The following is a 15,627-nucleotide window of genomic DNA, read 5'->3' on the forward strand; positions in this document are numbered from 1 at the left end:
TACCAACTATCTGGTTGCAGGGAGGCTGATGCAGATGAGCGGGATCAGTGCCCAGTTTGGACTTTCCCCACTGTACGTCCCAGCACCTTAAGCAAGCTTCAGAACGGAATGCCCGTTCCAAGTTCTCAGAAGGTGAGTGTGTGTACTTGTCTACTTCCCAAACCCTCTCACTATCATTATTGTAATAATCAGTCCAGTCACTTTTCCCGCAGTGATATACTCTTTGTTATGAGGACTTGCAGGGCAGAATGTAATGGGTGTACTGCCTCCTAGCATCCCTGTGCTCCCATTGCTGTAATGGGATGAAAGGTAGTGAAGTATATTTTCATCTTCAGTCCCTAGGTAATGCCCAGATGCGAGATTGGGCGGTCTCCATTCCAGGAGTGAAATCCTTCCTTGACATTCCACCATGCTTTATACCCCGTTGCCACAGACACAAATCAATGCTTATATGTGCTGCGATATGGAAGTAATGTAACTGAAAAGCCCATTCCACTCAGCTTTTCATGACCATATTTTGTTGCAGTTACTGTGCAGATTTTCATAAGCTCCACCTTCACATCTGTGTTATTTAATGCCCACTGGACATAGGCACCTTCCTTATGAACTGGCGTAACTCATACGGCTTTCAATGTAGAAAAACACCTCAAGATCAAACATCACAGAAGCACAATTAGATAAAAATGGACACCAAGGGAGGTGGGTATTGTGGCGGGGGGGGGGGGGGGGGGGGGGGAGGTAACTAAAAGTTTGACCAAAGATGTATGATTTAAACATGGTCTTAAAGGAGGAGAGGAAGGTGGAAGGGCTGAGAAAGGGAAATTCAGAGCATGTGATCTAGGCCCCTGAAGATACAGCCACAAAAAAAAAGGAAATGCACAAGAGGTGGGTGCCTGAGCAATGGAGAGTTCTGGATTGGAAGGGGACATAGCAGGACTGGAGGAGGTTGTGGAAATATGGAAGGGGAAGGCAATGAAGGGATTACACATGAGGATGTGAATTTTAAATTGGAGGTATTCGTGGACAAGGAGCCAGTGCAGATCAGTGAAGATTTGGGAGATGTTGAGTGGAGCTTGATGAAGGATATGATATTGTCATTCTGGCAGCGGAACTTTGTATGTACTGAAGTTTAGAGAGTGCAGGACAGACCAGGCCAGGAGATTGTCAGCTCCAGCCTCGATAATTCCAACAAAGGCATGGATGAGAGTTTCAGAAGCAGATGAGCTGAGGCTGAGGTAAGGACAGAGGCAATATAGGTTACAGAGCTGGTCTTGGAGAGGATATGGGGCCAGGATCTTAGTTTAAAGTCATAAAGGATGTCATGGTTGAAAATTGTCTAGTTCAACCTGAAGCAATGGCCAGGGGAAGGAACCATACAGTGGCAAGCGTATGGAGTTTGTAATGGCGCCCAAAGGTGATGGCTTCTGTCTTATCAATGTCTAACTTGAGAAAATCGCAGCTCACTCAAGAATGATTGCTGGAAGTGGAGTACGTTAACACAAGGCAGAGGGATCGAGAGAAGTGATGGAAGGACAGGCTCTAATGTTGTCAGTGTGCACATGGAAGCTGGCCATATTTCATTGGATGATGTCGCCAAGGGACAGTGAGTAGATGAGGAAGAGGAAGGATGGACCTCTGGGGAACTCCAGGAAAAGAAACCATTTCTGGAGATGCTTGAGCTACAATTAGTTAGGTAAGAGTAGATCCAGATGAGCACTGTCCCACTGAGCTGGACAGCGACAGAAAAGAAACATCAAAGGATGACCATGTCAAAGAGTGCAGGGGAGAGGAGATGGAAAAATGCACCGTGCTCACAGAGGTATCATTTGTGACTTTGACTATGAAAGTTTCAGTGCTATGGTGGGAGTGGAAACCAGATTGGTGAGATTCAGACTTTGAGTTGCAGGAAGAATAGATGTGGATTTGGGAGGCAACAAGTTCAAAGACTTGGAGCCACATCTAGAAGTTAGTGTTTCAGAGGTACTAGGGGAGAAGATTGATGAGGGAATTTTTTTTTTAAAAACAAGTAGCTAAGTTCTAATTATAATAATTATGATTGCGAGAGTTGTAATTGCCTCTTAAGTACTCCAATAAGAGACTGTTAATTGTACTATGTTCTGCATATTCTGGCTGATGACTAAGGCCAGTTGTACAGTCAGCAAGGTTCCTGTGAGGACTAGGTCGTGATTAGGTGATGCCAAACTGGAGTTTTAAAAGCCTGTAGCTTGTACGAGGAAGGGAACCCCGAGCAAGTTAACGAATTTCATTGGTTCTAAAACAGTGACATTACTCTTTATATCATCAGTGAAGGGGAAAGGAAAGAGCATGTTTAGAGCTCATGAGGAAATTTCAGAGAGGTGCTAACTATAGGAATAAACAGAGACAGGAGTCTACGTAATACAAACATATGAATAAGGAGCAGGAGTAGGCCAATCAGCCCCTCGAGCCTGCTCCACCATTTAGTAAGATCATGGCTGATCTGTTAGTAACCTGAATTCTACATCCCACCTACTCCTGATGACCTATCACCCTCTTGCTTACCAAGAATCTATCCACTTCTGCCTTAAAAATATTCAAAGATTCCAGCACTTTTTCAGGAAGAGAGTTCCAAAGACTCACGACCCTCTGAGAGAAAATATTTCACCTCATCTCTGTTTTAAATGGGCAATCCCTTATTTTTACATAGTGACCCCTAGCTCTAGATTCTCCCACAAGAGGAAACATCCTCTCCATATCCACCCCATCAAGGCCCCTCAGGATCTTATATGTTTCAATCAAGTCATCTCTTACTCTCCTAAACTCCAGCAGATACAAGCCTAGTCTGTCCAACCTTTCCTCATAAGACAACCACCCATTCCAGGTATTAGTCTGGTAAACCTTCTCCGAACTGCTTCCAACGCATTTACGCTTCCTTAAACAAGGCGACCAATACTGTACGCAGTATTCCAAATGTGGTCTCACTAGTGCCCTGTACAACTGAAGCATAACCTCACTACTTTTGTACTCAATTCCCCTCGCAATAAATGATAACATTCTATTAGCTTTCCTAATTATTTGCTGTAATTGCATACTAGCATTTTGTGATTCATGCACTAGGACAACCAGATCCCTCTGACTCAGATGTCTACAGCACAGAAGGAGGCCATTTGGCCCATCGTGTCCGCGCCGGTCAACAAGGATCTGACTACACTAATCCCATTTTCCAGCGCTTGGGCCATAGCCCTGGAGGCTATGGCAACGCAAGTGAATATCTAAATACTTCTTAAATATTATGAGAGTTTCTGACTCAACCACCCTTTCAGGCAGTGAGTTCCAGACTCGCACCACCCTCTGGGTGAAAAAATTTCTCCTCAACTCCCCTCTTAGCCTTCTACCTCTTACCTTGAATCTATGCCCCCTGGTTATTGACCCCTCTACTAATGGAAAAGTTGCCTTCCTATCCACCCTATCAATGCCCCTCATAATCTTATACACCTCTATCAGGCCCTCTCTCAACCTTCCTTGCTCCAAGAAAAACAACCACAGCCTATCCAATCATTCCTCATAGCTCAGACCCTGATGCCCAGGCAGCATCTCCTCTGCACCCTCTCCTCCAGTGCAATCACATCCTTCCTATAATGTGGTGACCAGAGCTGCATGCAGTACTCCAGTTGTAGCCTAACCAGCGTTTTATACAGTTCCAGCATAACCTCCTTGCTCTTGTATTCAGTGTCTCGGCTAATACAGGCAAGTGTCCCATATGCCACCTTAACTACCTTATCCACCTGCCCTGCTACCTTCAGGGATCTATGGATATGCACACCAAAGTCCTCCTGATCTTCAGTACTTTCCAGGGCCCTACCATTCATAGTGTAATCCCTTGCCTTGTTAGCCCTCCCCAGGTGCATTACCTCACACTTTTCCAGGCTGAATTCCATTTGCCACTGCTCTGCCCACTTGACTGGTCCATTGATATCCTCCTGCAGTTTACAGCTCTCCTCCTCACTATTTACCCCCCTACCAATTTTCATGTCATCCACGAACTTCTTGATCATACCCCCCTACATTTAAGTCCAAATCATTTATATACACCACAAACAGCAAGGGCCCCAGCACTGAGCCCTGAGGAACCCCACTGGAAACAGACTTCTAGTCACAGAAACATCCCTCTACCATCACCCTCTGCTTCCTGCCTCTCAGCCAATTTTGGATCCAACGTGCCACTTGGCCTTGGATCCCATGGGCTCTTACTTTCCTGACCAGTCTGCCATGAGGGACCTTATCAAAAGCCTTGCTGAAGTCCCTCATCAACACTCCTGGTTACCTCCTCAAAAAATGCAATCAAATTTGTCAAACACGACCTTCCCTTAAATCCATGCTGACTATCCCTGATTAATCTGTGTCTGTCCAAGTGCAGATATATTCAGTTCCTCAGAATTCTTTCTAGTAACTTCCCCACCACCAAGGTTAGACTGGCCTGTAACTTCCTGGCCTATCCCATCCTCCCTTTTTCAATAATGGGACAATGTTAGCAGTCCTCTGGCACCTCACCTATGGCAGATTTGAAAATTACTGCCAGGGCCCATGATATCTCTTCCCTTGCCTCCCTGAACAGCCTGGGATACATCTCATCCAGGCCTACAGATTTATCCACTTTTAAGGCTGCTAAATCCGCTAGTACCTCCTCTCTGTTAATTTCCTCTAATATTTCACAGTCCTCCATCCTGATGTCTATACCTGCATCGTCCTTTTCCATTGTGAAGACCGACGCAAAGTATTCATTGAGGACTGTACCCACAACTTCCGGGTCTCTATGGTCCCTAATTGGCCCTACTCTTTCCCTAGTTATTTTCTTGCTCTTGACATTTTTTAAAAACCCCTTTGGTTTTTCCTTTATTCTACCCACCAATGCTTTCTCATGTACTCTCTTAGCTTTCCTAATTTCCTTTTTAAGTTCCCCTGTGCACTTTTTATACTGCTCTAAGGACTCTGCTATATTGAGCCCTCAATATCTGCCATAAGCTTCTCTCTTTTTCTTAATCCTAACCTTTATGTCCCTTGACATGGGCCCCACCGGCTCAGCAGCGGGCAGACAGCCAACCCCTGCCACCGAAACGGGGCCTGCTGCCATTTTGAGTGGGCGGGCCAATTAAGGCCCACCCAGCGGCCTGCCCGACAGGAAGCACTATGTGCTTCCTGTGAGTGGGGGAGGGAATCCCCAGCTGACAAAGTGCGCTCTTTTGCGCATGCGCACAAAAGAGCACACTGCTCCCTGAGACTAAATGCTGTCTCAGGGAGATTAGTGACAGTGCACAAAAGTTAAAAATAGAGAAATAAAAATATTAACATGTCCCCCCCATGTGACAATATCACACGAGATGGGACATGTTAATAAATATCACATTACATTTATTAAAGTTTTTAAAAAGGAACATGAAACCTCATCCCGCCGGTGGATGAGGTTTCATGTATTATCAGAAGCCCGCTGGGGCTCCTGGCCTGCCCACCAGCCTTAAGGTTGGGCGGGCAGGTCCTTTAATTGGGTTAATTACCCTGTCAATGGCCTCATTTGGCCATTGACAGGTTGGCAGGCGGACAGCTGATTTCACTGTCCGCCCGCCTTCCTGAAAATTTAAAGGGACCGGGATGACGTCGGGGGTTCCTCTCGACGTCATCCTGCGTCATTTTCCCGTCGGCAAGCGGGCCCCACCCCCAAATCACCGACAAGAAAATTCGGGCCTTTGTCTTTACAGGAACATATTTGCCCTGTACTCTCGCTATTTCCCCCTTGAATGCCTCCCAATGCTCTGACACAGTTTTATCTGCAAGTAGCTGCTCCCAATCCACTTGGGCCAAATCGTATCTCATCTTAGTAAAATTAGCCTTTCCCCAGTTTAGAACTTTTATTCCCAACTCAACCTTATCCTTTTCCATAACTATCCTAAATCTAACTGAGTTATGGTCACTATCTCCAAAATGTTCCCCTACTGATACACCTTCCACCTGTCCTGGCTCATTTCTGAATATTAGATCCAGAACTACCCCCTCCCTTGTTGGGCTTTCTACATACTGGCTAAAAAAGCTCTCCTGGGTGTAACTTAAGAATTTTACTTCCTCCCTGCCTTGCACACTAAAATTATTTCAGTTAATATTTGGGTAGTTAAAATCCCCTACTATTACTGCCCTATTATTCTTACACTTCTCTGAAATATGATTACATAGTTGATCCTCTATCTCTCCCCGACTGTTTGGGGGCCTATAGTACACACTCAACAGCGTGGTTGCCCCTTTTGTGTTTTTTACTCCTACCCATATGGCTTCATTTGATGATCCTTTCAAGATATCCTCACTGCTATAATTGATTCTACCCCCCCAACTCCTCCCCTTCTAATCCCCCTCTCTATCTCATCTGAATACCCTATAACCAGGAATGTTGAGCTGCCAATCCTGCCTTTTTAGCCAAGTCTCGGTCATAGCTATGATATCACACTCCCATGTGCCTATCTGTGCCCTCAGCTCGTCTGTCTTATTCCCCAGGCTCCTTGCATCAAACCTTGCTAAACTCACTTCTTTCTTACCCAGCCTATGTTTCCTCTGCCTTCCAGACTCACTCACTAGCATTTTAACTTCTAATTCCATCTCAGCTTCTCTCCCCTCTGAACTGCTTTTCAGGATCTCATCCCTCTGCCAATTTAGTTTATATCCTCCCCAGCAGCATTAGCAAACCTCCCCGTGAGGATGTTGGTCCCATTCCTGTTCAGATGTAACCCATCCAACTTGTACAGGTTCCACCTCCCCCAGAAATGGTCCCAATGCCCCAAGAATCTAAAGCCCTCCCTCCTGCACCATCTCTCCAGCCACACATTCATCTGCTTTATCCTCCTGTTCCTATACTCACTACTGCATGGCACCAGGATTAATCCGGAGATTATTACCTTTGAAGTCCTGCTTTTCAATTTCCTACCTGACTCCCTAAAGTCTGCTCGCAGGACCTCATTTCTCTTTCTTCCTATGTCATTGGTCCCAACATGGACCACGACCTCTGGCTGTTCACCCTCCCCCTTCAGAATGCCCTGCAGCCATTCCGTAACATCCTTGACCCTGGCACTGGGAGGCAACATACCATCCTGGAGTCACGTCTATGGCTGCAGAAGCACCTGTCTACTCCCCTCACTAACAAATCCCCTACCACTATTGCCCTTCCACACTTCCTCCCGCCCTGAGCAGCTAGACCACCTACTGTGCCATGGCCTTGGCTCTGGTTGACCTCCACAGAGGAACCATCACTCACTTTCCACTGCCAAAATATGGTTTGCGAGCGAGATGCACTCGGGGGATTCCCTCACTACCTGTCTGTTCTCCTCCTTCTGTCTGGAGGTCACCCATTCCCTCTCTGCTTGCACTTCCTTAAACTGCGGGGCTACCACGTCCTGAAACATGCTATCCATGAATCTTTCAGCCTCGTGAATGCACCATAGTGCCCTCAGCTGCCGCTCAAGCTCCAAAACCCAGAACTCAAGTTGCTCTAGTCAGAGGCAACTCCCGCACACGTGGTCTTCCAGACCACCAGGAGCATCTAGGATTTCCCACATAGCGCAGGATGTGCAAATCACGGGACTGAGCTCCCCAGACATATCTTAACTAAATAAAATTTGGACCCTTGCTTTTATTTTACCCTCACTCCTAGTTGCTAGATCCTCTAGATGGACTAGATCCTACATGCTGCTGACTGCCTGTCCTAGGGTCCAGTCCTCTTGCACTCTCTACTACACCTCAGAGCTCTGTAATCTCCCACCATTTAGATGATGTGCTTCTCTTTTATTCTTTATGCTAAAATGGACAATTTCACATTTCCCACATTATACTCCATCTGCCAGATCTTTGCCCACTCACGTAACCTATCTATCTATATCTGTTAGAGGCCTCGTTATGTCCTCTTCACAACTTACTTTCCTTCCTATCTTTGTGTCATCAGCAAATTTGGCAACCATCCCGTCAATCCTTTCATCCAAATCATTTATATAAGTTGTGGACAGTTGAGGTCCCAGCACTGATCCCTGTGGCACACCACTCATCACATCTTGCCATCCTGAAAAAGACCCATTTATGCCTACTCTGCTTCCTGTTAGCCAGCCAATCTTCTATCCATGCCAATATATTATCCTCTATACCATGAGCTTTTATTATCCGGAGTAACCTTTGATGTGGCACTTTATCAAATGCCTTGTGGAAATCTAAGTACAGTACATCCACCGGTTCCCCTTTATCCACAGCACATATTACTTCCTCAAAGAAGTCCAATAAGTTGGTTAAACATGATTTCCCTTTCACAAAACCATGTTGACTCTGCCTGATGACCTTGTGCTTATCCAAGTGCCCTGCTATAACTCCTTTAATAATAGCTTCTAACACTTTCCCAACGACAGATGTTAAGCTAACTGGTCTGTAGTTTCTCGCTTTCTGTCTCCCTTTTTGAATAATGGAGTTACATTTGCTGTCTTCCAATTTAATGGAACCTTCCCTGAATCTAGGGAGTTTTGGAAAATTAAAACCAATACAGCAACAATCTCACAAGCCACTTCTTTTAAGACCCTAGGATGAAGTCCATCAGGACCCAGGCTCTTGTCAGCCCACAGCTCCAACAATTTACTCAGTATCACTTCTCTGGTGACTGTAATTTTCCTGACTTCCTTCCCCACTTCCATTTCCCGGTTTATAGCTGCTTCTGGGATGTGGTAGAGTGGTTGAGGTCAGAGGTGAGAAATGCTGCTGCCCGAGTTTGTTTACCATTCTTTTGTATTTTGTTTTAATGAAGCCCTTGGAGCCCATGAAACGACAGCCAAAATCAAAGTGCTTGACGACGCTGGTCAACCCCATGTTCAGAGAGGTAATGCAGCTACTGTATGTGACCAAATGTGCTTGTGTGTGTGCCTGCTTGTATACACCAGCTGAAATGCTTCTAAAGCCAGCTAATATCAGCAAAGAGAACAAGGAATTCCTTCCTCGTTGAGTAATACCAGCAGAATCCTGAGGGAGTAAGTTGGTTGGGTGCCTATCTTTGTTGACATCACTAAGCCCATTCTTCCTCCTCCCCCCCAGGTAATTGTATGGTGTGGGAATCTTCAGCAGCACTAGAGTGAACAGAACTTATCAAAAAATAGCTTGTCCCCTGTGTGAATCCTGAATGGATGCACAGTGCTGAGATCAAAGACCTGATTTCACCAAGGATCCTCACAAACAGTAGAGAGAGAACACATGCTTTCATTCTGCAAGCGTGGGCTACATTCATGCTTCAGCTGCAGAAGTAAAAGAACATTGTTGTAATCAGCTCCTTCCCATTGATCCTTTCTGTCTGGACTGGATTTATATGCAGCTCCCAAAGAGAAAATAAATCCGTGTCTAATGTGCCATTCCCATTTATTGGATTTTCAGCATGTTCAAAGAATGCTGTCTGTCCCCAAAAATCTGCAAATAAATACACTGCACAAAAGACACTGAGGCACACATATCAGGAGGCCCACTCCTGTGACTAGTCTGTGCTTGGATGGGTGATCTCTTCCACTGATCATACTCTCAAACAGAGACTGACCATTGGTTGAGGTACCAGAAAGAAGCTGAGTTGCCGGAGAGCAGGCCCATCTTTTATTTGGCAAAACCACCTGTGAATATTTATTCTTTCACGGAATGTAGACGTCGCTGACTAGGCCAGCATTTGTTGCCCATCCCTAATTGCTCTTGAGAAGGTGGTGGTGAGCTGCCTTCTTGAACCGCTCCAGTCCCTGTGGTGTAGGTACACCCACAGTGCTGTTAGGGAGGGAGTTCCAGGATTTTGACCCGGCGACAGTGAGGGAACGGTGATATATTTCCAACTCGGGATGGTGAGTGGCTTGGAGGGGAACTTCCGGGTGGTGGTGTTCCCATCTATCCGCTGCCCTTGTCCTTCTAGTAGATGGTAGAGATCATGGGTTTGGAAGGTGCTGTCAAAGGAGTCTTGGTGAATTGCTGCAGTGCATCTTGTTGCTGCCACTGTGTGTCAGTGGTGGAGGGAGTGAATGTTCAGGGTGGTGGATGGGGCCAATCAAGCGGGCTGCTTTGTCCTGGATGGTGCCGAGTTTCTTGAATGTTGTTGGAGCTGCACTCGTCCAGGCAAGTGGAGAGTATTCCTGACTTGTGCCTTGTAGATAGTGGACAGGCTTTGGACAGTCAGGAGGTGAGTTACTCTGCAGAATTCCCACCTCGCTGTTGTATTGTATGATGCCAGTTAGTTAAGACCTCAATTGTAATGAAACTTTTATCAGGAACTACCTGCTGTCAAACAAAAACAAAAATACCTGGAAAAACTCAGCAGGTCTGGCAGCATCTGCGGAGAGGAGCACAGTTAACGTTTCGAGTCCGAATGACCCTTCGACAGAACTAAGTAAAAATAACTGTGTTCCTCTCCGCAGATGCTGCCAGACTTGCTGAGTTTTTCCAGGTATTTTTGTTTTTGTTTTGGATTTCCAGCATCCGCAATTTTTTGCTTTTATCTTGCTGTCAAACTAAATTTGCCAAGCCAACCTTTTGGCATGGAAGGTTTTGTACCAGTGTCTATGCCACAGAGTGATATCAGGAAAGTATCCCTGGCTCTCCATGTGGTGGGGTCTGATCCTTGGTTACAGAGATGAGTGTATATCCGTGCCCTTATAACTTAGGGTTCTCTGTTGTTGATTGAGGGCTCTTTTGTCTTCTGGCAATGGCTTGATGTTCCACATTAATTGTGTCATATTTTATTTTGCTGAAGCTACAAGAAAAGCACAAAGTCAGCGGTGGGAACCTGGGTGCCATTGAAGAGCTGGAGAATGCTTTTAACCTGGCAGAGGAGTCCTGTCCGGGCATTTCGGATAAACTGGTAGCGCACATGGTGGAGCGGGTACGAAGGTCAGTAAAACACGAAAAGGAAGCCGTATTCACAAATACATTAATAGATTAAGGGACTGAGTGTTAGATTTTCATGCAGTATTAGCAAATCCTCCTTTTCTTTTATGAGCTGGTGCGTTTTAATGTGTTGGGATTATACAAAAGCCGCATGAAGTAATCCTGGTCCCATTTAATGGCTGCCTACAAAACAAGCTTGTTAGCGCACCAAACCAGTCTGAAGCATAAATAACACCGTCAGTTCAGTTCACCTGCCTTTGGCTACTCTGAAGCTGGGAGCACACTGCACCTTTTAAGGTGCTTTACATTTTCACTGAAACAATTCTACTTTGGGCCTAAGGGTGCCAGTTTTAGTCATGCAAACAGGGGAGGTGGATTGACAATGTCCAGGCTCATCCATGCAGGATCAGACAGCTGACAGAAGAGACTTGCAATGTCAGCTTGGCCAACTCAATAGCTCACTCAGCTCTTGAGCCAAAATTAATATGGACTTGAACAAATAAACTAGTGCCGTACCAAGGGAGTGTTGCATTGCCAGAAGTGCTATCTTTCTGATGTGACACTAAACTAGGTCACTCTACACCTGTTCAAGAGGATGTCAAAGATCCCACAGCAACATTCAGAGAGAAAGGGAATCTTTATGGCCTGGTCAACATCATTAAACAGATTAAATGACATTCAAAATGACAATTCAACTCACTTGGTGCTTGAGAGGTCTTGCTGTGCACACTGGCTATCATGTCTGTTTACAAAGCAGTAAATGCTCTTCAAAAGCAATTAATTGTATTCTATAAGTATATCAATGGGAAGAGGATAACCAGGGAAAGAGTAGGGCCCATTAGGGACCAAGGGGGCAATCTATGGGTGGAGCCAGAGGACATCGGTAGAGTATTGAACAAATACTTCACATCCGTCTTCACCCAAGAGAATGAGGATGAAGGGATCAAACTCAGGGAGAGAGACTGCGAGGTTCTTGAGCAAATTGATAGAGAGTGACAAGGTATTGGAGGTGCTGGCAGGCTTAAAAGTGGACAGATCTCCAGGTCCGGATGATTTGTGTCCCAGACTGCTGAGGGAGGCAAGGGAGGAGATCGCAGGGGCTCTGACCCAAGGGCTCTGACCCAAATTTTTAATTCCTCTCAAGCCACGGGGGAGGTGCCAAAGGACTGGGGAACAGCTAATGTGGTTCCGCTATTTAAGAAGGGTTGTAGAGAGAAGCCAGGGAGAACTACAGGTCAGTGAGTCTCATGTCAGTGGTAGGGAAACTATTGGAGAAAATTCTGAAGGAGAAAATCTATCTCCACTTGGAGAGGCAAGATTTGATCAAGGATAAGTCAGCATGGCTTTGTCAGAGGGAGGTCATGCCTAACAAATTTGATTGAATTTTTTGAGGTGACCGGGTGTGTAGATGAGGGTAGTGCAGTTGATGTAGTTTATATGGATTTCAGCAAAGCCTTTGACAAGGTCCCACATGGGAGACTTATAAAGAAGGCAAATGCACATGGGATACAGGGTAATTTGATCAGGTGGATTCAAAATTGGCTTCGTTGTAGGAGACAGAAGGTGATGACAGAAAGATGCTTTAGTGACTGGAAGCCAGTGTCCAGTGGCGTACCACAGGGATCTGTGCTGGGTCCCCTGTTATTCGTCATTTATATAAATGTCATAGATGACTATGTGGGGGGTAGGTTTAGTAAGTTTGCGGATGACACAAAGATTGGCCGGGTGGTTAACAGTGAGGTTGAGTGCCTTGGGCTACAGGAAGATATAGACGGGATGGTCAAATGGGCAGATAAGTGGCAGATAACATTTAACCCTGAAAAGTGTGAGGTGATACACTTTGGAAGGAGTAATTTGACAAGGAAGTATTCAATGAACGGCATGACACTAGGAAGTTCCAAGGAACAAAGGGACCTTGGCGTGTGTGTCCGTGGATCTCTGAAGGCGGAGGGGCATGTTAGTGCGGTGATGAAAATGGCATATGGGACACTTGCCTTTATCAATCGAGGCATAGATTACAAAAGTAGGGAGGTCATGTTGGAGTTGTATAGAACCTTGGTACTGTGGAGTACTGTGTGCAGTTCTGGTCACCACATTATAGGAAGGATGTGATTGCACTGGAGGGGGTGCAGAGGAGATTCACCAGGATGTTGCCTGGGATGAAACATTTAAGTTATGAAGAGAGGTTGATAGACTTGGGTTGTTTTTGTTGGAGCAGAGAAGACCGAGGGGCGACCTGATCGAGGTGTACAAGATTATGAGGGGCATGGACAGGGTGGATAGGGAGCAGCTGTTCCCCTTAGTTGAAGGGTCAGTCATGAGGGGACAAAAGTTCAAGGTGAGGGGTGGGAGGTTTAGGGGGGATGTGAGGAAAACCTTTCTACCCAGAGGGTGGTGACGGTCTGGAATACGCTGCCTGGGAGGGTGGTGGAGGCGGGTTGCCTCACATCCTTTAAAAAGTACCTGGATGAGCACTTGGCACTGCATAACATTCAAGGCTATGGGCCAAGTGCTGGTAAATGGATTAGGTAGGTAGGTCAGGTGTTTCTCACATGTCGGTGCAGACTCGAAGGGCCTCTTCTGCACTGTGTGACTCTGTAGAAAAAAAAGTGCTTTGGGATATTGAGGGTGTGAAAGGCAGTATATAGAATCAGAATGGTTACAGCACAGAAGGGGGTAATTCGGCCCATCGTGCCTGTGCCTGCTTTCTGCAAGAGCAACTCAGCCAGTCCCACTCCCCAGTCCTTTCCTTGTAGCCCTGCAGGCTTTTCTCTTCAGGTGCTTCTCTTTTGAAAGCCCCGATCTGAGCCTGCTTCCACCACATTCTTGGACTCTGCATTCCAGGACCTAACCGCCCAATTTCAATTTATTTTATTGTCCATACAGAAACTCATTTCGGGCACATTGCTCATTCGTTAAAAAATTACATATCAATGAATGATAACAATAAAGGCAAGAAAGTTAATCCTATCACAGTGACCTAACTTTAACTAAAATATGTATTTAAAACTATTCCAATACATTAAATCAGTCAGAGAGTCCCACCCTGAATTCACATCCTCATCCATACATCAAACCCCTGTTAAACTTTCTTATAGAGAGGGGCTCAAATGAGTCCAGGAACCAATTTGTCCTACATCTGAGGGATTGTAGCCTTTTCCCTGAACGCAACCAGCAGTAATACTGAGACAGGGGGTGATTCTCATTGTTTATGACACTCTTTACTTTCGTCAAAATTCTTCGAGAGCAAATTTAATCTAGAAAGATCTGCTCATCAAATACCCTTCCTGCCTGTTTCAATAATCTTTGTACCCTTAAATAGTCTGCTTTCCTAAGATACCACTTGCTGTGTAAAAACATTTTTCCTCATGTCACCTTTTTTTTTTTACCATTCACCTTAAATCAGTGTCCTCTGATTTTCAATCTTTTTGCCAGTGGGAACAGTTTCTCCCTATCTACTCTGCAGACTCCTCATGATTTTGAATGTCTCTATCAAATCTCCTCAGTTCCCTTTTCTCAAAGGAGAACAGCCCCAAAACCTGTCTACCATCTACAAGATGCAAATCAGGAGTGAGAGGCTTATTGGGACAATAGAGGGCTTTTACTCATCAGCACTCTGAGGGAGCTGCTCAAAGCCTGGTTAATATAAATGCAAGTTATTTTTGTTCTTTGTTGGATGTGGGTTGAAGAAGGCCGCAGAAGTTGAAAGGAGATTGTGCTGAACCTAATGTGCTTTCTCAATTTATATATTACCTGCACGGTCTCCCAACCATTCCCTCTGCGGTGGACAAGATACCCCCAAAATTAAGACATCCCTTCCCTTGGTGGATAGGGGACATTAAAACAGGGGGAATTACCTTTGGGAATATTGGGAGTTCAGTAGGAAGTGCCTGTGGGTGGTTAGAGTAACAACCGTATGATGTACCCAGTGTCCATTTAAGGAAAGTATTTCAACCATTCACTTTGTGATTCTACTCTGAGAAAACAGCTCCAATCTCACCTTTCCCTGTTGCTCAAACATTTGGGTACTATGAGGATCTGAACCTAAGCTCTGATATATGTGAATTATTATTGATAAAGGTACAATGAGAAATTTATCAAGTTTAGTTTTTAATAACAAACTTAAGCTAGGTTACTGTTTTCAGTTGTGCAGTAGAAATGGGGAAATAAAGTATCATGTTTAATTGAACAGTTCCACCCAGTGTAGGATTTTCTGAATCCCTATTAAATTATCATTGAATCCTTAGTGGTCAGACAGCGCATGCACTAAGTCTCTTACGCGACTCTGTTTTATCGATTTTTAGATTTTTTATTAATCATGTTCTGCAGCTCATGTCTATTCCACTCAGCTCTAATGCTCATTCCAGGTTGCTGTTTGCCATGCTCGCTGTATCTCTGTGCAACACTCGTCTTTTCTCTTCTGCTCTCTGTCTCTTGCTGTACATATCTCTCTGTCTTGTGGGGGAGAAGACAAGAAACCCTGAGAATAGACAGTGTTAGGGAGAGGAGCGCATACATGGGGGATCAGTAGAGTAGGCACCATGAAGATGGAGGTGACAGTAGAGTGAGATGGAAATCAGAAAAGGGGACAAAACAAAAAGAAAATATTAAATACCCAAAACTTGTATGTTGGACAAAAAGGACCTTACATATTTAAAACAGTAAATTATTTAATTTTTAACGTATTAGATAGTGACACACAGGATCTAAAATCACAGAAAAACATGGTGGTTA

General features: G+C 45.1%; 1 protein-coding gene across 2 annotated transcripts in view; it reads left to right on the plus strand.

The window, feature by feature from the left end:
- stk25b (serine/threonine kinase 25b) overlaps positions 1-15,627 on the plus strand; it is a 66,651-nt gene that overhangs the window by 46,725 nt on the left and 4,299 nt on the right. For both annotated transcript variants that reach the window (XM_078563464.1, XM_078563465.1), the window contains exons 8-10: positions 21-132; positions 8,795-8,866; positions 10,760-10,896. In XM_078563464.1, coding sequence (XP_078419590.1) covers positions 21-132; positions 8,795-8,866; positions 10,760-10,896 — 321 coding nt within the window. The remainder of the gene's footprint in view (positions 1-20; positions 133-8,794; positions 8,867-10,759; positions 10,897-15,627) is intronic.

This window comes from Cetorhinus maximus, chromosome 19, assembly GCF_964194155.1.
Source record: "Cetorhinus maximus chromosome 19, sCetMax3.hap1.1, whole genome shotgun sequence".
In the NCBI taxonomy this organism is placed as follows: Eukaryota; Metazoa; Chordata; class Chondrichthyes; order Lamniformes; family Cetorhinidae; genus Cetorhinus; species Cetorhinus maximus.